This window comes from Lutra lutra, chromosome 8 (genome assembly GCF_902655055.1).
Source record: "Lutra lutra chromosome 8, mLutLut1.2, whole genome shotgun sequence".
Classification (NCBI taxonomy): Eukaryota; Metazoa; Chordata; class Mammalia; order Carnivora; family Mustelidae; genus Lutra; species Lutra lutra.
In genome coordinates this window covers 101559432-101582468 of record NC_062285.1, presented here as the reverse complement: position 1 = coordinate 101582468, position 23037 = coordinate 101559432, and the positions used below count along the sequence as shown (strand labels likewise).

General features: G+C 36.2%; 1 protein-coding gene across 11 annotated transcripts in view; it reads left to right on the top strand.

The window, feature by feature from the left end:
- Nucleotides 1–1414: 1414 nt before the first annotated feature.
- The window catches only part of CAPS2 (calcyphosine 2), a 48641-nt gene continuing 27018 nt past the window's right edge, over nucleotides 1415–23037 (top strand). The window contains exons 1-9 of one of the 11 annotated variants that reach the window (XM_047742919.1): nucleotides 1445–1460; nucleotides 2923–2949; nucleotides 5175–5271; nucleotides 8151–8200; nucleotides 10123–10168; nucleotides 10261–10386; nucleotides 12591–12764; nucleotides 17593–17715; nucleotides 20533–20600. In XM_047742919.1, the coding sequence (XP_047598875.1) occupies nucleotides 5197–5271; nucleotides 8151–8200; nucleotides 10123–10168; nucleotides 10261–10386; nucleotides 12591–12764; nucleotides 17593–17715; nucleotides 20533–20600 (662 nt within the window). In that variant the 5' untranslated portion in view covers nucleotides 1445–1460; nucleotides 2923–2949; nucleotides 5175–5196. Of the gene's footprint in view, nucleotides 1461–1558; nucleotides 1801–2922; nucleotides 2950–5174; nucleotides 5272–8150; nucleotides 8201–10122; nucleotides 10169–10260; nucleotides 10387–12590; nucleotides 12765–17592; nucleotides 17716–20532; nucleotides 20601–23037 lie in introns of those variants that run through there. The other 10 variants (XM_047742921.1, XM_047742914.1, XM_047742918.1 and 7 more) reach the window with 10 other exon arrangements.

Genomic DNA, 23037 nt, shown 5'->3' with positions numbered 1-23037 from the left:
TTTTATTTATTTATTTGACAGAGAGAGATCACAAGTAGATGGAGAGGCAGGCAGAGAGAGAGAGAGGGAAGCAGGATCTCTGCCGAGCAGAGAACCCGATGCGGGACTTGATCCCAGGACGCTGAGATCATGACCTGAGCCGAAGGCAGCAGCTTAACCCACTGAGCCACCCAGGCGCCCCTGGTCATTTCTTTAAGTCTCAATTTCATTATTGGGCCTCTGTGTGCACATGCCTTGTCTCTTTCCCTGTAGTCTGTCTTGTGTCAACTTCATTCTTAAACCAGCAGGAAGACCACAAAGGGTAGAAGGAAAACGTTTTTCTCCTCTTTCTATATAGTCAATAATAATCCAATATTACTGCTTTTGTAATAGATGTTTTAAGACAATGTTTTAAAAAAATGTATTCCTAAAGGCTTAGAGAACTATATTCAGAAATACTGAAGCAATTTAGGTGTACTAAGCTTAAGTGCCAGAAACAGACAAGAAAATGTCCTCATGTTATTTGCCTGAATAGTTGTCTGTGGAATGGGCAAGGTAGGTTGCGCACTAGAATTGTTTCAGTTCTTTAAAAACATTTTAAAAGTTGAAGTTGAGTTTCTTGTTTCATTTTTACTTTATTTTTCCAGTTTAATATTGTTTTTCTTTCTGTGTGGGGAGAATGGGTTGATGAATTTTATATAGGGAAGAAATAGGAGTGATTACCTTATACTCACTGTAAATGTATTTGTGTTTTTACTCCAAAACTGACTCCAACCTGCAAATTTAGATATATACATTTTGAGGGGAGCTAACTTTGAAAAGACACTTTAGATTAGAAAAACAACTAGATTTTGTGGTTGGAGAACTGCATTAGGTGTCAGAGGGTCTTGGTTCTCCTTTGAGTATTACAGTTGGCTGTGCAATTCAGGAAGGGTACAGGCATATTACGGTGGAGTGGAACCCAAGAAATATCTCAAACCAGACCTTTCCTTTCATTGATTTGGAGTTGATGACCAAAGACATTGCATGGAGAGCAAGGAATAAAATGGAAATTTCCTGATTACTGGGCTTATTTCCTTTCCGTTGTATTGGTATCTTAATTTTTTTCCTCTATACATCTATATATCTATGTATCTATATTTATATGTCTCTCTATAATATTGTAAAGCAGTCTTGTCTTTTTAAATAATCGCAGGTTCCTTGAGAGTCAACATTACAGCACAATTCTTCCCCTCATAACATCTCTCTGGAATCTGAACTCTTGCTAGATGCTCTATAAAATATGTTAAATAGAACGCAGTTAAATGAAGCATTATACAACAGCTGTCTGGATCCGGGCCAGGTTTTGGCTCTCTCTCTCTGAGCAGAAGCCCAGATGAATGAGTCCTCTTCCAAATCCCCGCCGGGATTTAGAGGCGCCCCAGAACTAGTCCGGGGTTAAGGCTCAGAGGCCGCTGCAAGGATTTCAGCACCGCGGTGCGGTGAGTACACCTGCATGGTAGCCCTCCGGGTGCGGGCCCGTTTGGCCGAGGAACGACCCTACAGAGCATGGGGCAGGAGGTGGTGTGGAAGGAACGAGAGATTTGGGCCAACAATCTTCTCTTCCCTGGAAGTGGGAGAGAGTTTGGCGGCCCAGCGTGGGGACTCCTGTTCCTAGGCAACCTGCAGCCGCCGGCCTGGACTTTCTGGAGTCTACCCGGAACTGTGTCTTTCCAGCTTGTCCTGTCTGGAGCTGTCTCAGGAGTTTCTCGGTAGAATTGCCCCAGTTGGTACCCTTTTCATCCTTGCCACTGTGGAACTGCTCTTTACCCAGCTTATTGGGTCGAGTCAGGTTGGCTATCCCGTATGCCCCACCCCAGTCCACGAATCTAAGATAGGAAGAGGGCGGAGCATCACTTGTACTTTGCAGGTGCCCTGATGTATAATCTTAACTTCGTGGGGAGTGATGTACAGACAATTACTATGAGATTAAGAATGATATCATGTTCATTCGGATACTTGGGTCTGGGATCACCCGGGGCCCAAGATAAACTTGGTCCTCACCTGCATGGGGGTTAAATACTAAATCTTTTCCCTCTCCTTGACTTATGGGATGGATTGGATCAGTTTATTCTTCGCTTTCCTTTATGTTCTGATTTGGTATAAGCATATTATAGCCGCTAATATCACTAACCAAGAGAGAAGTGGTGATAATTGCAATCGGAAGTAATCCTTAAAAAATGAGGGAAGTGGGAGATGAGTTCATTTCTTTTTGGTAGCATCAAAGATAATACGGTAAGATTTGAATCTGTTTGTCAACAATATTCATTACATGCTAACTGTAAAGTCTCACCACTTGGCACCAGTTTGGGTGGAGACAGCCATTCAGAAGTGCTTTTCCCTGCTGCTACCACCTTCATTCCCAGTATACCCCAACTGTATATTCTGTGCTATAGGACAAGGACAGACTTTGGTCTGCGTTCCAAAGATCCGCTCACATGCCGTTTATTTGAAATTCTGATTCTTTTGCCACTATGTTTGGGTTTCTGGTGTTCTTGAGTCTCTGCAGCTAATTCTTCTCTTATGATCTGTGCAAGCAAGGGTATAGTATTAGAAAGAGGTCTGAAACTGGTGTAAATTCATGCTAAGTAATAACTGGTAAATAATTTGGGCAAGTAAATGTCCCCATTTTGGGGTCTCAGATTCCTTAGTTTGAAAGTCAGAAGTTTGAGCTGTTTTTATCTCTGCAGTCGTGGGCTAATTCTTTGACATAAGGTGTCAGTAACCTCACAGCTCTAATTCTATAGATCCTGGAGTGTTCCACATGTGACAGTTGCCTTTTGAAAACTCCTGTTATATTGGAGTGAACCATTTGTATGCTACATAGTTCTGAAATAACTCATATCTGAGTTGACTGAATTTACTTACTTAACAAAGATTTATTAAGTTCCTACTGTTTTCTAGGCTTTCTGTTAAGTGCTGAGATACAAGGTGAGCAAAACCATAGTCCTTGCCTTTATGAGGCTTAAGTATAGTATGAAGGGTAATAGCTGCCAGTCATGCTATGAATGCCTTATCTATTGTTTGAGGACAGAATTTATATGTGGCTGTGGTCCTTTCATATTTAGGTTCAGAGGAAGGGAATGAAGAATATGTTTAAAATGTGTACAGGTATTTGACTCTGCATTAATTTCTTTATTGGCTAAAATATTTATTGAGTATCTCCTATATTAAGGACATGAGATACCAACCTTTGTGGACTTGATAGTTTATTAGGGACATGAAAAGAGTTAATTACAAGTGAAAAGTAATGACTGTCAAGCTTGGGGAAGTTCAGGGACTAGGGGGTCCTGGAAAGAGGATTTAAATTTTGCTGTTTTTGTTATTTGCAAATGAATCATGGTTATATAAAGTGACCTATAGTGATTTGAAATGGCTATTGTACTTTCTAAGGTGTAAATAATTGTGTGGTTGATGTGTGGAGAAAAGCACTTAGCTGATTGCTCAGTATCCCTATTTCTACTTGGGTTTGTTGGCTGCTAACCATCATGGCAAATACAACAGCTTTTGTGATGTGATTAAAGCAAACAACAACTTTCTCTCCACCCAACCAAAGCAATAACAACTTCAAAAAGTCGCTTCTTTGTGAAAGATAACTCAGAAAAAAAGTCAAATTATTTTTAAATCCAGTAATTTGTGATGTTTCCAGAATATATCTACTGTTGGTTGGTAAGTCTTCCTGACATTACTCTTGGAGTAGAAATTTAATCTTGGGGTATGAGGTTTAGGGGAGGGGGCTATGGAAATGGGGTAGAGGGAGCCATACAGATAAATTAGTGAAGAACTGGGATATCTCTCAGGATTTCATTGGGCCTGCAGTAAAACTACATTTTAATAGTAACAGTGATGGCTACCATGTATTGAATAATCATGTTCTACTTAAAACAGGAAGAAGAGAAAGGTGCTAACATTAAACTCATTTTACATATTAGAAATATTGGCTCTGAAAGATTAAGTTTTTACCCAAGCTTACATTACAAAGAAGTGTCAAAAATGAGGATTTTTTTTTTTAAATGAGGATTTTAATGTCAGTCTATCTAACTCTATGCTGACACTATGCCATGCTATCTTTCCTTAAAAATTAAGAAAAAAAGTTTACTATTAAAATAAATCCAAGTCTAATAATAGAAAAAGAAAGTATGAATTGTTAAACAACAAATCCTCAGTAATATAAGGTTGAAGTGTAAAATAAAATCTTCAAAATTTGTATCACTGAGATATTCATCTGATTTTTGTCTTGTACATTTTTGTTCAAGTTGATTATTTTCAGCATTCTTTTACATGCATTTTTACCAGTTACCTCATCATTTCTAATTGGACCACCCACTCTATTTTATTCTTTGTATCAGAGAATACTGCTTGCATAACACATTTTTTCATTTGCTTACTCCGGCAAAATCAAAACTCATAAAAGTTTAAGAAAAAAGTAAGGAAAATAAGTTTACATCATTTTGTGGTAGGGAAGTACAGACATTTGTTTCCTATTACTGCTGTAAAAAGTCACTACAAACACAGTGGTCTGAAACAACATAAACTCATTATTTTACAGTTCCGGAGGCCAGAAGCACAAATGACAGGGCTACAAATCAGGGGCTAGAATCAAGATGTCAGCAAGGCTGGTTCCTTCAGGAGGCTCCAGGGGAAAATTCATCCTTGCCTCTTCTAACTTGCAGAGAATGCTCATGACTTCTTCCTCTGTTTTCAAAGCCAGCTTTCTAGTATCTTCATTCCTCTCTGACCTGTGCTTTCCTCCTTCCATCTTCTCTTTCTTACTCTGATCGTCTTGCTCCTCCTTGTCTAAGGACCCTGGTAATTACACTGGGCCTTCTAGATAATCCAGGATAATTTCCACACCTCAAAATCCTTTACGTGAATCACATCTGAAGAGTCCTCTTTGTCATGTAATGTAAACATATTCACAGGGTCCAGTGATCAGGACATGGACATCTTCAGAGAAACCTATTCAGACTAGCATTTGCCTCTTAAGTGTTGCCTCACATAATGTAATTGCGCCACAAAAAGTTGATTTTGGTGAAAGAAGCAACAATGATTAACCACATGATTTCTCTCCATGAAGTAGTGTTACGTAGTTTGTATGACTTATTTAAAATTAGGGTAAGAGTTATCATTTTGTATGTTTTTTACCTTTTTCCAAGTATACTGCAGACGTGAACTTGAATGGATTTAGAGGTTAAAGGAATTGCTGCTTCTCTTACAAATCAGCCGTTCTCTGGAAGAAAGAAGCTGCTGCAAGTACGTGTGCTATATAATTTTCCTCTCATAAGATGATTAATTAAATAATTTTCTGATGGGGCGCCTGGGTGGCTCAGTGGGTTAATCTGCTGCCTTCGGCTCAGGTCATTCGGCTCAGGGTCCTGGGATCGAGTCCCACATCGGGCTCTCTGCTCAGCAGGGAGCCTGCTTCCCTCTCTCTCTGACTGCCTCTCTGCCTACTTGTGATCTCTCTCTGTCAAATAAATAAATAAAAATCTTAAAAAAAAAATAAATAATTTTCTGACTCTTCATGTTTTTATGACAACTTATACTCACAAATATTTAGGATCCATATATTCTGGATTTGAAGAACTGAGTGGCCAAAACTGAAGATAATCATTATTTGAAAGTGGGTCATTACTTGAATTAGTTTTATTTTAAATAATCAAGCATATTATTATTGTTTTCATATTCTTATTTAAAAAATTATCTATGTATATCTGCAGAAAATAAAAGAAATAAGGATAGTAGAAAGAAGAGAATATTAGCATACATTTTGTATTAGCTAGGTAGAAAGAGAATTAGAGCTTCTATTATTAAGACTTTTATTCTTCATAACCTTCATAATATTACCACTGTGTGTATATATATCATTGATTAAGTGTAGAGTTATAGCTGCTTTGTCCCTGTTCCCACCACAGAATTGGGTATATACAAATTTTCCTTTAGAAATACATAAAAGTGATAGGTATTTCCTTGCCATTAAAAAAAAATATATATATATTATTTACTTATTAGAAGGAGAGAGAGAGAGGGTATGAGCAGAGGCGAGGAGCAGCAGAAGAGAGAGAAGCAGATGCTCCACTGAGCAGGGAGCCTGATGTGGGGCTCGATCCCAGGACCCTGAGATCATGACCTGAGCAGCAGGTAGGACACTTAGCTGTTTGAGCCACCCAGGTGCCCCATACTCAGCTTTTTAAATAAAGGGGCAGCTAGTAGATATTTTTGGTTTTATGGGCTGTTGTTTCTTTTGCAACCACTTAACTCAGCTGTTGTATTGAGAACACATAGACAGTTCATAAATAAATAAATAAATAAATAGTTGTGTTCCAATAAAACTTTATTTATAAAACAGAACTAAGCCATAGTTTGCTGGCTATATTTATTTTTCTTCTGTATTGGCTAGCGCAGTTTTGTTGGAATTAGCTAAGAAAGGTAACTGTCATTCTGAAATAGGTAGGTCTGTGACTTCAAGACTGTCTTTAAGTCTGTTAAAACATTTTCTGGGAGATGATCATGGTGATGACCATGACTATGACAACTATAATGATATTCTATTTAGATTTTCTTCCTAATCTACCCTGATGTTTCCCAAATACAATTAAGAAAATCTTTGGGGCACCTTGGTGCCCCCAACAACTCAGGTTTGAACTACACAGGTCCACTTATATGTAGATTTTTTTAAATACATACAGTATAGTACTACAAATGTCTTTTCCTTATGATTTTCTTAACATTTACTTTCTCTAGCATACTGTATTGTAAGAATGCAGTATATAGTACATATAACATACAAAATATGTGTCAATTGACTGTTTATGTTACCAGTCAACAGTAGTCTAATAGTAGTTAAAGTTTTGGGGGAGCTAAAATTTATAAGTGGATTTTTGACTCTATGGAGGAGGTAGTTGGCACCCTTAACCTCAGCATTGCTCAAGGGTCAACTTAATATATATATTCCAATTAACTCATCATTTCGTGATTTTACATTTCTACATTTTTAACTTTTTATTGGGATAATATTTAAACTAATGCCATATATTAAAGCTCATACTGAATTGAATTTGTTTTCTCTTTTATGATCAGTTAGAATGATGAAGCTCAATCTTGAATGTAATTTCTGTACTTGCTATCAGTACAACAGAAATGACCAGTTAGACAACATTTCAGAAGTAAGGCAGAAGTGTTGATGCATGAGTTGTTTTGTGGCCTTATTAACTTCAAATTTTTCTACGATTTATATATATTTATTGTATGGTATCTAAGCTCACTATAATTTTCATATCTTTGCATAATTTTTTGGAAGTGAGACTGAACATCTACAAATGTATATGTATATATTTGTCACTTCTTTGCTTAAATCCTGCAGTTTTCTCATTACCTTTAGGACATGGTCCAAGGTCTTTGACTTGTATTATGTAACAGCTCTGGCCACCATTACTTTTTCACACTCCCCATTTCAGCCCTTTCTAGCTGCTAACTCCTGGGTGTGGGCCAGTGCAGGATGAGTTGTTCCTCCTGGCTAAAGCAATTTTCTCCCTCTGTCTTAATCTGGCTAACTCCTACTCATCCTTCGGAGTTCCATTTAAAGGTTACTTTTTTTGTTTTTGAAAATGCTTCCTCAGTTTCCTAGACTTGTTGGGTAAAATGCTGTATGTAGTTGCTCTGGCATAGCACATGTTTTGTTTTTTTTTTTTTTTTCACATTATTGTTTGAGTGAATGTCTTCCCCTGCCGACAGTGCCCTGAGGATAAAGATGATCTGTGTTACTTATCATCCTATGTCTCAAGCACAGTAGCGAGATGCTTAATAAATATTTTTTACGTAGGGTGCCTGGGTGGCTCAGTGGGTTAAAGCCTCTGCCTTCGGCTCAGGTCATGATCCCAGGGTCCTGGGATTGAGCCCCGCATCGGGCTCTCTGCTCAGCAGGGAGCCTGCTTCCCTTCCTCTCTGCCTGCCTCTCTGCCTACTGTGATCTCTGTCTGTCAAATAAATAAATAAAATCTTTAAAAAAATATTTCTTACGTGGTATTTACTGAGAAAATGGTAATCAGCTTTCTTGCATTGACTCATTGCTTATCTTTTAAAGTATAAATAAAGGGTATATATGTACTGATCTTTTCTTTTTTTAATTAAAGCAAGGACAGACTCCAAGATCATGGGCAATCCAGAATCCTAGTCTACCTGTGTAAGTCACATTTCTTCACACTTGAGCTGTTAAATGGGCAAATATTATAATATATTAACAAGTAAAAAAAGAAAGCAAAATTTGATATGTAGTTATGTTTGTGAACCATAGAAAAATTGATGTGGATATGGATAGCCTGAAAATTGCCATGCCAAAATTAACGTAGGTTAATAGGATTGAGGGTAATACTTCTCTGTTTTGTATTTTATTTAATATTCTTACATTTTCCTGAAAAGGTTTAACTTCTGTCATACTTAGAAAACTCAGTTAAATGAATTTGTTAAAGAAATATGTGAAATTTTGAATTTGATAACTGGGGTAGTTAAAATTAATTTAATGGGAAATATCTGTGGCTTTGATCTTATCTTGACAGATATGACAATTTTATCAGTCTTCTTTAAATTATTTTATTTGTGGACTAGACCACATTAATTTATGTTTTATATTTTACATTTTTGCCTTTTAAGATTTGAAAGGCTATGACTTTTATATCTTTTCAAGTATTTTAGACTACAGAGCTCATTAGAAAATAGAACCTAAAAACCTAGTACTTTGTTAGGCTTGACCATATGAAATTAGCATTTTTATCGAAGAAAAATGAGCAAGTATCAGCCATTTCACGTGGTTCTACATAACAGATACCTGTGTGCTCATCTAGCCAAAGAATGGGAGTACAAGGTACGTGCAAGCTCTTGATGCAACAAGGTACTCAGTGTATACTGACAGTCAGTCATGTGCTGGTAAATATTTAGCAGCTGGTTTCCTGAAAGTGTGTTATAAGTTTATTTTAAATTTTACTTGTTAATTATGAATAAACAAGTATATTTTAAGTTGGTTATAAATTTACTGATACAGAGGACATATGGTAAGCAATTTACAAATACTAACAAAATGTATAAACTCTTTTTTATAAATTCCACATAGCCAATTAATCCTCACAGAATGCTTTCTTTGTTTCTTGCTGAATTCTGGTATCTGTAGCCAACTGACGGTTTCAGTCTGTGAACTAGTGTAGTTCCAGGGTGAATGTTGGTTGATTTCTTTCATTTATTGTAAAGTGATGTGAGTGATCTATTTGTTGACTTCTGTAATAGTTTAGGATACTGGAACAATATTTCCTCAGTTTTTTGTTATTCACCATGTGACAGTTACAGATACGATACAGTTTTAAGTTTAATCTGAACCATTAATGTTTTCTCCATGACTGTTTTAAGTCTAAGAGATCAAAACATAATAAGTCAACTCCTAATTCATAGCATTTGCCAGTTTTTGAGTAAATGATCCCACTGTGGCTGATTTCAAGCTATGTGTATTGTATCACTGAGCATGACTTGGAAAGAGAGACATCCCATTATATTACCATACAAATACCATACATGTACGTAACCTCTAGAACATAGGCAATAGTGAAGTATGGTAGAGTCATTAAGAAGTGATGAATCTGAGTATTTATTACCTTTGTTTTTAATATAACTTATTTATTTTTAATTTTTTATAATTTTATTTTTAATAATGCTTTGTTAACAACCAGCACAAAAACTGCTGTGTATTTAACAAAAGCCTTTCACAGCTGGTAGGTACAGCACACCTTTGGCTTTAGTGTACCTTTTTATTTATTTTAAGATTTTATTTATTTATTTGTCAGAGAGAGAGAGAGAGAGAGAGAGCATGCACAAGCAGGGGGAGACGCAAGCAAAGGGAGACAGGGAATCTGCAGGCTCCCCACTGAGCAAGGAGCCTGATCCGGGACTCGATTCCAGGACCCTGGGATCATGACCTGAACGGAAGGCAGATGCTTAACCGACTAAGCCACCCAGGCATCCTTAGTGTACCTTTTTATATAAGCTGTAGTACATATGATTTGCAACTATTAAAGCCTCATTTTAAAAAGTTATGGGATGCATATAGATTATTTCTTTCAGGGTTCCACGACTTGATTTGGGAAGCCTCATTGACTCTGATGAAGAGGTAATTTTTACCTGGTATTTACTTACTATAATAAACATTTGAACATAGTATTGCATGTAGTGTATAATGAGTATTATTTAATTTTATTTTAGGATGATTTTTCACATATTCCACTTAGTACTGCACATATTCATTTTAACCCACCAAATTCATCTTCTGCTCTTAGTTGGGTCACACCATGTCAGATATCACATACCCAGCATCATCTAAATGAACTGGTTAGTATTTATTTCTTACTACCATCTTTCAGAATTATAATGGGCATTTAAGCACCGTATTTAGTCCGGAAATTTCATTATGTTTAGTCCATGTTTTGTCCAGTTTAAGTATTTTATATATTAAGATCCCAAACAATCATGTTGGTGAAATAATTCTACTTTGTTTTACATTTTTTTCACATAGGAATAGTATTTTAAAAATGTCTTATACAATTAGTAAAGTACAGGTTTATCCTAATAGGAAATCCAGGAATTTAAGAAATATGGTAGATTATTAGATCAGATCTTGCTTGATTTTGTCTTTTGATTTTAGCTGTTATTGATGTAGTTTTTTGAACTCTTTTTGCCTCACAGTCTAAATTTTAAAGTAGAAAAGTGATTTCAGATGTTTCAGTGACCCTGTTTTATTCCAAAACTGTCATCACTCCGTGATTGTCTTCTGGCTCTTGTTGAGAAATTTTTTTTAACATCATGAATTGCTAAAGTTATGCTTTTATTTAATGCTAATTGGGTGTAAATTCATCATGAATATAGGAGCAAACTCACCATAATAAATTTAATGGCTCATAAGATTTGTCTCTGGAAATTAACTTATACTTTGGGCTACTGGTATGCTATGGAGTAACTATAAGTAACTATACTTATTCCAAACTATCTCCTTGGGACAATATTTACACTTCAAAAAATATTTAGTGTTTTACTTTGTGTTATGAACACAAGTTCTGTTCAGTATTCTACGAGGAGGGCTTGCTTTTCTGTCTTTGTTGGTCTTTCTCCTATAGCTGGTTCTATTTTTTTAAACGGGTGTGTGTGTGTGTTTTTTTTTTTTTTTTTTTTTGAGAGACAGAAAGTGTGTGTGTACGGGGTGCAAGGGCGGGGCAGAGGGAGAGGGAGAGAGACTCCTAAGCAGGCTTCACGCCTAGCAGAGAGCCTGATGCGGGGCTTGATCTCAAGACCCTGAGATCATGACCTGAGTGGAAATCAAGATTCAGAGGCTTAACCAACTGAACCACCCAGGCACCCTTAGCTGGTTCTATTCATGCTCTCCTTGGCCTCATTTTGGATAAATTGCACCAGTAGTACCCTAGTCTGTATCATGCTACAGTTTTCACCCTGAAACTTCGTTTTCTCTTTCTCTAGGTTGGGCTTGGATATTATCAACAGTTTTCAAGGGGCATGCTGGCTTCATCCTCCTTTAGTGTGGCTATCCCCCTTTGGGCCAATATATATGTCATTGCGTTCGCTCAGTACTCTTTTTAGATTTCACTTATACACTGGCTCTGTTATCTTACTCCCATGGGAATTTGGTAGGGAACCAAATACTACCAGAATGTGATATATCTGAAATTTTACAAATGACCACCAGCACTTAGTGTTCTTGATCTCTAATTCCTTAAGTGTTCTGGAAGAAATGCTTATCAGTGGAGTTTTTCTGGGGCAGGAATAGAAGGCTTATCTAAAACTCTTAAGAAAGAAAAGTTAATTTTTGTCTTCCCAAATTATTTTAGAATGAGGACTGATCTTTAGTAGGGAAACCAGGTGCAGGCTTCCTGCTTTTTAAGGCCACTGCCCATTCTGAGCAATTCCATCTGCTTTGATTGCTCAGTGATGCTATACCAGCTAAATGTTTTAAATATCACCTCTGGGGGTGTCTGGTGACTCAGTCAGTTAAGCCTCTGCCTTGGGTATAAGTCAAGATCCTGGGGTCCTGGGATTGAGCCCTGCATAGTGCTTCCTGCTGAGCAGGGAGCCTGCTTTCCCTCTCCCTCTACCCTTCCCCCTGACTCGTGCGCATGCTTGCTCTGTCTCAAATCAATAAAATCTTTTTTTTTTAAAGCTACATATCTTTGTATCCTGTCTTTCTTTCTTTCTTTCTTTCTTTCTTTTTTAAACGAACTACTTTTTAGAATGGTTTTAGGTTCATAGCAAAATTGAGTGGAAAGTACAGATATTTCCCTGCTCAGTGGGGAGCCTGTTTCTCCCTCTCACTCTGCTGTTCCCCCTGCTTATGCTCTCTCTCTCAGTCGAATAAATTAAAAAGAAAATAAATAAATATCACTTCTGTTTAGCACATAGATCATAATGATTTATTTCTTAGGCATACATGTTAAGATAAATGATAAGCCTATTAAATGTTAATAAGGAAAATTAATAATTATTTTGATTTTTCTGAGAGATAAATTACTTTTTATTTTTATATCTAGGAGCAAGACATAATACCTGAAAACTTGCCAGCACCAACAAGCAAATATAAACTAAAATATCAGCAATATGAAACTGAAATGAAAGAGGGATATAAACAGTATAGTCAGAGAAATGCAGAAAAGACAAAATCAAAGATCACACAACAATCTCCAAGAAAAAAGATAGATGACAAGGTAATGTATGAGACTTTATAAAGTTCTGATGAAATTTTATTTTATTTTTAAAATTTTTTTAAAGATTTTTAAATTTACTTATTTGACAGACAGAGATCACAAGTAGGCAGAGAGGCAGGCAGAGAGAGAGGAAGGGAAGCAGGCTCCCGGCTGAGCAGAGAGCCCAATGCAGGGTTCGATCCCAGGACCCTGGGATCATGACCTGAGCTGAAGGACAGAGGCTTTAACCCACTGAGCCACCCAGGTGCCCCAAGTTCTGATGAAATTTTAAAAAATTATATGTATTATAGAAATCTTTTTGTCTTGTATGTTTTACTGTTAGTCATAGTAAGTATAGTGGCTATCATTTATTTCTGTGTGCCAGGGACTATTATTTTAAATATTCTGCTTGCATTAACTAGTTTCTTCTTCTTCTTTTTTTTTTTTTTTTAAAGATTTTATTTATTTATTTGTCAAAGAGAGAGAAAGTGAGAGAGAGCACAAGCTGGGGGAGCAGCAGGCAGAGGGAGAAACAGGCTGCCCGCTGAGCAAGGAGCCCGGATTCTCGGGACTGGATCCTGGGACTCTGGGATCATGACCTGAACCAAAGGCAGACACTTAAGTGGCTAAGCCACCCAGGCACCCTAACTAGTTTATTCTTAACAACTCTAAAAGTTTATTATTATCATTTTCAAATGTGAAAACTCTAGCCATATGACCTAGTCATCTTCTCTGTGTAAGGAGTTTTCCATTTGACTTGGGATTGAAAATAAGGCAGTATTAAAAAGCTGTTTTTCATGTAGCTATCTTGAACTCTGTTTGCCTCACAGTCTAAATTTTAAAGTAGAAAAGTGATTTCAGATGTTTCAGTGACCCTGTTTTATTCCAAAACTGTTGTCACTCCATGATTGTCTTCTGGCTCTTGTTGAGAGATATTTTTTAACATGAATTGCTAAAATTATGCTTTTACTTAATGTTAATTAGGTGTAAATTCATCATGAATATAAGAGCAAACTCACTATAATAAATTTAATGGCTTTTCATAAGCATATAGAAAAGGTCAACCTTGAATTATAGAGTGAAAGGTTTGGAAACATATTTTGTGATACCACTGGTCATAAAGGGGGAAAAGAGTTGAATATAATTCTTTATTTAATGAATTTTTTTATAAGAATAATGTATTTTCAGGGAAGTTTGCTGGTTGTATTTACTTAACTTTTTTTTAATAGGTAAAAAGAACTGATTAATTTATAAGTAGGTATGGCATATGAGCTATTTTATTTAATACATGTATGAACTAACTCTATCACATGGTGTTCAATGGAAGGAGTAACAAAAGTTATGGGATTATTTGGTCTCTTTTATGTTAAGACAGATTTCCCAGATCCCAACAGATGCACACAAGTATAATAATCTGATGTCTGTAATATTAGGCAGGATAATTTCATAGCCCTTTAGCATTTGGCCAGATAGCTGTAGGATCCATCATGTGATATTTAAGTCACTGTAATAATGTTGGGAAAAATAGAACAAAGATTTCTATAAGCTCATGTTTTATTTGCTTCCGCAAAATGGTTTAAAGTATTTTTTTTTTAAGTGAGAGGGTGCATGTGTGCACACGCATGCACACACAGGTGAGGGGCGGGGAGAGGGGAGAGATTGGTGGGCAGATGGTGGGGCAGAGGTAGAGACAGAGAGAGAATCTGAAGTATGTTCCGCATTCAGTGAGGGGCAAGATGAGAGGCTTGATCTCACAATCGTGAGATCATGACCCAGCTGGGAATCAAGTGCTGGATGATTAACTGACTGAGCCACCCAGGCGCTTTTTTTTTTTTTTTTAAAGTAAAACTGTTTTCCTTGAACATAGTTTCAAATGAAAGTATTTGTTTTTGGTTAAGGGAGGAAAAATATTGCTTGTGAAGCTTGCTATATGATTGGTGACTACTTTATTGTATGAATAAAGGGTTTTATAGAAGCCAGCATATTCATGTTTTCTTCTGGAAAAATTATGTTTTACTTTGGTTTTTAATATCTACATATGTAGATTTTAAAACGTATGTAATTATTACTTCATATGTCTTGATAGCTTTACAAAACAGCCCTGGTTTCCATACATAATAATTTTGTACTTAAGTGGTTCAAGCAACTTATTTGATGTCTTTTTAGATATATACCATATGAAAATCAAAACTGCTATATAAGTGGGCTATTAGTAAATCCTATTACAATTACATTAGTTAATACTAGAATAGTAATCATTGGAAATAGAATTGCTCCCTTATATCAAAAATGTAAGACCCTCTACAAAGCAGGGAACAACAGGAAAATTGATTCCTTTTAGTAATTAAAAAGCTGAAGTTAAAAATATTTAGGATCTAGGACAATAACCAAAGGCCGTAGCCCCCAACTAGTCAAGCTGATATATCACTCAACAGATAATCAATCAAACTGTAAAGTAAAAGTTCCCCTCACTTGTCTGAATGGCAAATTTCCTTTGTTGAGTTTTCCTTCCATTTAGTATAAAAAGCCAATGAATCTCTTGTTGTCAAATTCTTACCTAAAATGTAAATTTATATTTTAAATAATGAAACATCTTTAAATAAAACATAAAAATCATGAAACTTTAATTTTATAGAAAATACTAAGTCAGTGAATAAAACAGGCAAATATTTTTGCCTCACAGAGTATATATCATAATGGAAGGACTTAGTGAGAAAAAAATGAATGAATGAATGAATCAGTCAAACAAACCATTTAGTCTGACAGGTGGTGATAAATGCTATGGATGGAAGGGCGCTAGGAAGACCAGGGCTTAAGTTGGGATTGCAATTTGTACAGGTTCACCTGGAAAAATCTTTACCGTTAGGTAACATCTAAGCTCACATCTGAAAAGGGTAATGCACAAGCCACTCAGGATAAACTCTAAGTGTCATGAAGTAGAGGGGGCATGGAGTATTTAGGAAATACCAAGGAAGACAGTGCGGTCAGAGGAGGAAGAGCAAGGGAGAGATGGAGAGAGAGTTAAGAGTGGTGCTGGGAGGCAGATCTGCAAGGCCTTGTAGACAACATGAGGACCTTGCCCTTTACTCTGAGTCAGAAAGCTACTTTGCTACATTGAGGATGGGTTTTACAGAGAATAGGATGAAGTTGGAAGCAGAAAGATGTTTGAGGAGGCTGTCACCATAATCCACGTGAAGAATGAAGATGATGGCTTGGACCCAGGCAGCAGACTTGGATAAGAAGTGGTCATGATGAGAAGCCAGACTCTGGAAAGATTTTGAATATTTGAGAGTATTTGCTGAGAATATTTGCTGATGGATTGGTTGTAGGCTTAGGAGAAAGGGATGATGGAGGAGGACTCTAAGGTTTTTGGCCTGAGAAATTGGAAGTGTCGGGGAGACCACAGGGAAGTCTCAGTTGGGGAGGTTAAATCTGACATACTGAGTGGAAATGTCATTGTTTTCCTTTTGTAAAAGGATAAAAACAACCTGAAACAAAATAAAAATCTTTTGAAAGCATCTTCCAACCAGAACATAGTGCAGACCTTTGCTTGTACTTAAACATATCTGTTAATTTAATCTGTTTAATTTACCTCATATAATGCTAAACATTTTTTGGTGACTGTTAAAATAAAAAAACTATTCAGGAAAAAATATAGTAGGAGGTAAATAAATAAAATTATAAAGTATCCTCATAAACTGATTTCCCAATAGTTAATACTTTTTTAAAAAAAAGATTTTATTTATTTATTTGACAGAGACAGTGAGAGAGCACAAGCAGAGTGAGCGGGACAGAGAGAAGCAGGCTCCCTGTTGGGCAGGGAGCCCGAAGTGGGGCTTGATCCCAGGACTCTGGGATCATAACCTGGGTCAAAGGCAGACCCTTAACCAACTGAGCCACCCAGGTGCCCCTCAATAGTTAAAACTTATATAAGATGCATTATTCGCTTGTTGAATAAGTATTTATCTAGTGCTCACTATGTGTGGTCCTGTTCTGAGATCAGGGATTTTGAAATAAAATTGATAGACAAGGTTCCCTCCCTCATGGAGCGTATAGCAGTAGAGGCAGGCAACAATTCATAAACAAATGTATAATAAGATTTCATGTAACAATCAAAGGTCACGAAGACAGAGTAGAGTATGAATATGGAATGTGACCTTTTAAGAAAGCTCTAAAGTAAGAATAAACCCTGGAGGAAAAACTCTTGAAATCCATTAAGTTTTTAGCAGTTGCTATCCTGCCAGGGCATTTTTGTTGTTGTTGTTAAAAGAATATAAGTACACCTTATATTCAGAGAAAATTTTTGTGTTTATCTTTAGGATCTCAAAGGATCCTTTACCTCAAAGGATACATCCATCTCTTAGTACTTCTGAATTTCATTTTACAAAGGAGTGAACATGCCCATTTTTATTAACTTTACAAAGACTCAAATGGGCAATAATAGTTATGATTGTTGCTACCTTTTATCTGATGCTTATTATATGTCAGATACTTTTATAAGTGTTGGACATTTCATCTGTGTGTTTGTGTGTGTGTGTGTGTGAAGTAGTTACTATTATTAATTCCCCTTTTAATTCCCATTATCATGGGTAAACTGAGGCATAGTGCGGTCATTAGCTAGAAGGTGGAAGAACTGCATTCAAATAGACAATCTGATTATGAGAGCCTGTACTGTTATACACAGATAACTTGTTAGGTGTTATGTATTGTTATGTATACATTGTTGTACACAAATAACTACTGATGTGTTCAGAGGTTATTCAATACCCTCTTTTGTTAAAAACAAATATGCTAAATATGTGAACTAAGTATAAACTCTCAAGAATGCATTTGTTGCTTTCACTTACAGTGTGTACAAGGTGAAGAATCCATCGTGGGTGGTCTTACCACTCTGGATAGGAAAGCCCTCTTACAACAGGGTTATGCAGACATCCCTTACAATGCACAAAGTTGTATGAAAAAATCTGATGCTGTAAGTTAACCGGATCTTTCCTTACTTGTTAAGCCATTAAGATAATTTACCCTCCAAGATTTTGCAGACTTAAATTGAATAAATAATTGCAACAATTGAATTTGGACTGCGGTGGATGTTCACTAATGTGTAAATTGAGTCCTCATTTTTCCAAAGGTTGATGTTTGGTATATTGACTGTGGAGAAATAGTCTTGAATCTTTAAGAGTTTGTAAAAATTTAGTTTATACTATTAAATGTTAATTGGCTGCTATTTTTGTCAGTGGGTTTATTTAACATCACCCCTACCCCTAAAGTAACCTAGTTATTTTTTAAAAGTGATAAGCTAATAAAACTAGGGAAACTTCAGCAAATTAAGGAAAAGGGGAAGAATAAAGTATTTTTTTTTTCTTAGAAAAAGGAAAGCAAAACTCTAGATTCTTAATATTAACTTTAAATTGTGTATTTTACAAAATCAACTAGATTTTTGGATGAGTATCACTTAGGCCAGATCTGATACAAATAGATAATTACATTTCTATAGCATCCTGGAGCAATCAGACCAAGCTCCTTCAAGTTGGAGTCCACTGCTCACCCCAGACATCCCCAGATGATTACGATCTTAGACATATTTGTAATGGATTATTGAAATGCCAGTGTATAGTGGTTCAAAAGTTGGGAAACCCTGGTTTAGATAGCCAATAATAATAAAGCATTATGGTTTTAGATGGCTATATTATCAATATCACCGAGAGGAAAGTCAGTATACATTTTATTTGGATTACAGTCATCCAGAATTAATATGTTCTCAGTTGACAGCACTGTGTAGTCAGTGTCTGGATCATAGACTGGTTTTCTGTGGATAACTCAAGTTGCTAATTTGTTCTAGTTTTTGTACTGAAACAAAATAAACATTGTTTTCTATGTCTATTATTATTTAGATATTTAAGTTTAATAGAATAAGGAATATTACCAGGATTATACTAAAATTTTAAAAGCTACTTTATAAGGCAAAATAGTCTCCCAAATAAGGCTTATTTTGTTATGTTCCTGAAGTTATACTTGAAATGGATGTTATTGATACTTAAGACCCATTGGGTAATCTTCTTGGTGTCATCCAAAGCCATCTGGGTGTTAGTGGATTTCTTGTACTTACGATCACTTTAATTCACTAAATTCAGCATCAAATATTTTACTTTATTGTGGTAGCACATATTTATCTTTTTTTTTTCCTCAAGGACATGTTTATGTGAGTAAACTTTCAATGCATTTGAAATTAGTACTGATTAATTTTTAAATTCTAGGTGGAAACTTTTTACTTTAATTTTTAACTACTTAATTGAACACCAGAAGTAGTGAAACTTTGGTTTTCATATCTATCTCTTCTAGTTTGTTGTCTTTTTTCAACATTATTAGATTCTTTGTGTTAGTGTGACTTCTGTTTCTAATCTGCTTTATGTTTACACAGACCTCAAAATCAATGTTCCTGAGGGTGGGTCTAACCTTTCCTGCAGTAAACCACTATAAATGTCAACACTTAAGGTGGGCTTTCTGCATGGGCTCTCTATTCATTAATCTCACCTCTTCTGCTAGCTTCTGGGTTTTACATCTATGTTCTGGCTGAACTTTTCTATATATAATTTCATAGTTTAGTCAGTGTTCACCTTCATCACTCTTAGACATAAAACACACTTTGCTGTGCTTGTAAGTTACCATGTGCTTTTTAACTTTTTAATTGCTGTTTTAAATTTATTACTAAACAAAAATCGTTATAAAGTGTCATGAGCTTAGACAACATCAGATGGAGTTATATGTTAAATTAACTATATTTATATGGGGCATGTTTGGATGTGTAAACTGTGTCTTAATTTCTGCTAACCACCCCCACCCCCAGAAAAGCCAAATTCAATTATAGACTAATGTTTAAATAATTGCACCCAAATTTCCAGGTTTCTTAGGAGTTTCTATGATACGCCTTTAGTCATTCTTACTTGAATGTTGTGTCCATTTTGAATAGAGTTACAAAGCCTCTCTCATACGCTACATTATTGTACTTGATTTCATTTACTGGAGTGATCAATGGAGAGGACAGTAATTTACAGTGTAAAAACAGAGCAAGCTTTATTTTGACCATTTAATTTTTTAACATCTTTTATTTACTCTTCAAAAGAAACATTTTAGTAAATATAGTTACATTATGATCTAATTGGAATTAAATGATTACTAATTTTTCAATTTGATATAACCTAAAATGTAGTAAAAGTATTTTCAAATGAGTTGGAAAAGCAAAAACCAGTGTGAAGATAATTTAATCAAACCAGTAATTGAGAAAAGTTGATCAATGGATATTATGCATAGAAAATATTATCCTTTTAATGATGGGAGGCTGTTGAAAGATTTTTATTTTTAGTTTTTGATAAAGGGTTGAAGGATTCCAATTTAATTTTCACTTCCTCTCCTATGAACAGTTTTAGAGTAAACTCTTTTTTTGTCAATGTTCGTATTCTTCTTGGAGCACGTAAAAGTGCCTCTTACAAGGCATCTGTCAGGGAGGGGATATCATAGTCTCCTCCTCTTCTGTTCCGGCTTCGTGAAATTCAGAGGCAGTGCATGGAACTCTCTGATGATTTCTACCGAAATTGAATTGCATTATTTTTAGGAAATAAATCATCGTATTTTCAGATTAAATAATTGGAATTTTTTTTTATTAATGATGGATATAGTAATCTCTATTTAAGAAGAAAGTTGGAAATTTAACGTATATTTTAGGGTCCTTGTGTTAACTACAGTGTTGTTCTGTTTTACGGATAATGAAATTTTTAAAATTTTCTCTTCTCAGGAAATGGTGGCTGCAGAGAGGAAGAAACAGACTGTGGCAGAGCAAGTGATGATAGACCACTTATCTAGGTGAGAGTTAGTAGTAATGAGTGAAAGAAACCATTCAGAAAGTTTTCATTAAAATTTTTTTTATCTTTAGTCAACCAACAGGTGGCTAACTCCAAGGTTCCCACACGTTCTCCATTCACTACACTCACAATGTTTTAGTGATGGGTTTTTACAGCAGTCCTCGGCCAGTAGAAAGACCCAACAGTTGTCTTTGTTAAGTATTTTTCTCTAAATAACTTAAGTATTTACTTCATGACAACTTAATGGCCATTTCAAAAAAAATAATATGCCTAGAGTAAAAGAAAAATATTTTTACTTCATTCTTAAATAGCCACAATTTCTTGTATGCACCTTCTGGTGCATGGCACGATGTCTCCAACCTTAGAATTGTTGAGGATGCTGTCACTTCACTTTCAATTCCACATGGCACTTGCTGTTCATCATGGCAACTGTAGAAAAACCAGCCCAGCAAACGTTTGACCTCACTGAAAGAGTGTAGCATGATATCTTGGTGAAACTGTGAATTACTTTAAGCTAATAGTTATGTAGTCTCCAACAAATATCATGTGTCACTGTATTGCCCTCAAAAATTAAAAATATCCCACATAGTCCCTGTGAGTTCCCTGTGGCACCCTGGAGTGATGTGGTACACAGTTTGGGAACTGTGGGACTGTTAAAAATTTAAAACTCAATCTGAAGTCTCATAACTCTTAGGAAGCTGGGAAAAGGATAATTACCTGCTGTGCTAAAAATTGCATGATAATATGTAAATATTGTAGGATTTCAGAGAAAGGCTGAAATAGTCTAGAAAGTCTTCAAGGAAGAAGTAAGACTTATGGTTAGCTTTGAAAAAAATTATTTAGGTGGCAGAAAGGTATTCTACATGCATGTTTTTCAGCAACTGTCTTGAAATAATTAATTATACTTACAATCTTTAATGTTCCTCTTCCGTTATCCCTTGAACTCATTTTGTTGATGTTTTTACCCTCACCGTGCCACTGCAGTATGTCCTTATAAGATAACTCATCGTGGCATCCACGTTGCCCAACTAATGGTGATTTCTCCGTTCTCATTTACTTGACCCATCAGCAGTATCTCACTCTCTTATTGAAAACTTTCTCCTCTTTGAAGTACTTTCTTCTTTCCCATTGGCTTCCTACACACAACACTTAGCTGGTTTTCCTCCTTCTGGTTCTTAATCTCTGCTCCTGGTTCCTTTTCATTACATGGGATTACACTGGGCTCCATTCTTAGACTTTTCTACATTGACTTTCTAAGTGATCTCATCTAGTATCATGCCTTTAAAAAGCATTCAGGGGCACCTGGGTGGCTCAGTGGGTTAAAGCCTCTGCCTTTGACTCAGGTCATGATCCCAGGGTCCTGGGATCCAGCCCCACATCGGGCTCTCAGTTCAGCAGGGAGCCTGCTTCCTCCTCTCTCTCTGCCTGCCTCTCCGCCTACTTGTGATCTCTGTCTGTCAAATAAATAAAGAAAATCTTTAAAAAAAAAAAAAAGCATTCATACATTGACGCTTCCTTGATCTGAGGTACCAACACCATGTTTGCCAATCTGGGCTCCTGGAAGTTCTTTCACTCCTTCCCCCAGACCAAATCCTCTTTGATTTTCCTCCAACGTAGCTCCATTCTTTAGGTTTTTCAGACCTAAAATCTTGGTGATGCTTTTGATGCCTCTCTTTTTCTCAAATCCCATATTCAGTTTTCAGCAGTCACTCTCAGTTCTACCATCAAAATAAATTTACTCCTTCTGCTGCCATCATCCCTGTTCACAACATCATCTTCTTTCTCCTGAATTATTTCAGTCACTTTCTAACTGGACTCATTGTGTTTGCACTTGCCCTTCATTGCTCTATTCTTAACCCAGTGGCTAGAGTACGTCTATTAAAAAGTGAGGCAGATCAAACCCTTCAGTAATTTCCCATCTTAGAGTAAAATCTGTGCATTGGTTATGTATTATGACAAAACCTAGTAGCTTAAAACTACAGTGAATAAATAGAACTCGTGTATCTTCAGATCAACTGTCCAGGCTAGGCTTAGTCAATTGGCTCTTGCTTTTTAATTTGGCCAGTTATGTATGAACAAAGCAGTGGTCTCTGTTCTGAGCATAGGCCTTAAGAAGCCTTATGTGTTTCCACTTACCTTTTGAGCTTTTGCCATATTTGTGAGAAGAACACAGCTTGGTTACCCCACTGACCTAAAGAAGAACATGACTTTGCAACTGCAGCTGGGCCACTTAGTCAAGATTATGCTAGATGAGAAGATCCCCAGCCAACCCACACTTACATGAGTTAGTCTAGTTGCCATCAGTAGAGCCATCCAGCTATATATAATTGGGCAAAGCAAGTCAAATGGCTAAGCTCAATGCGAGAGTATGGGAAGTTGGTACTGCACACCTATAATGAGGCCATGGCAAGGATGTGGATCAGGAGTGCTAAAAATTA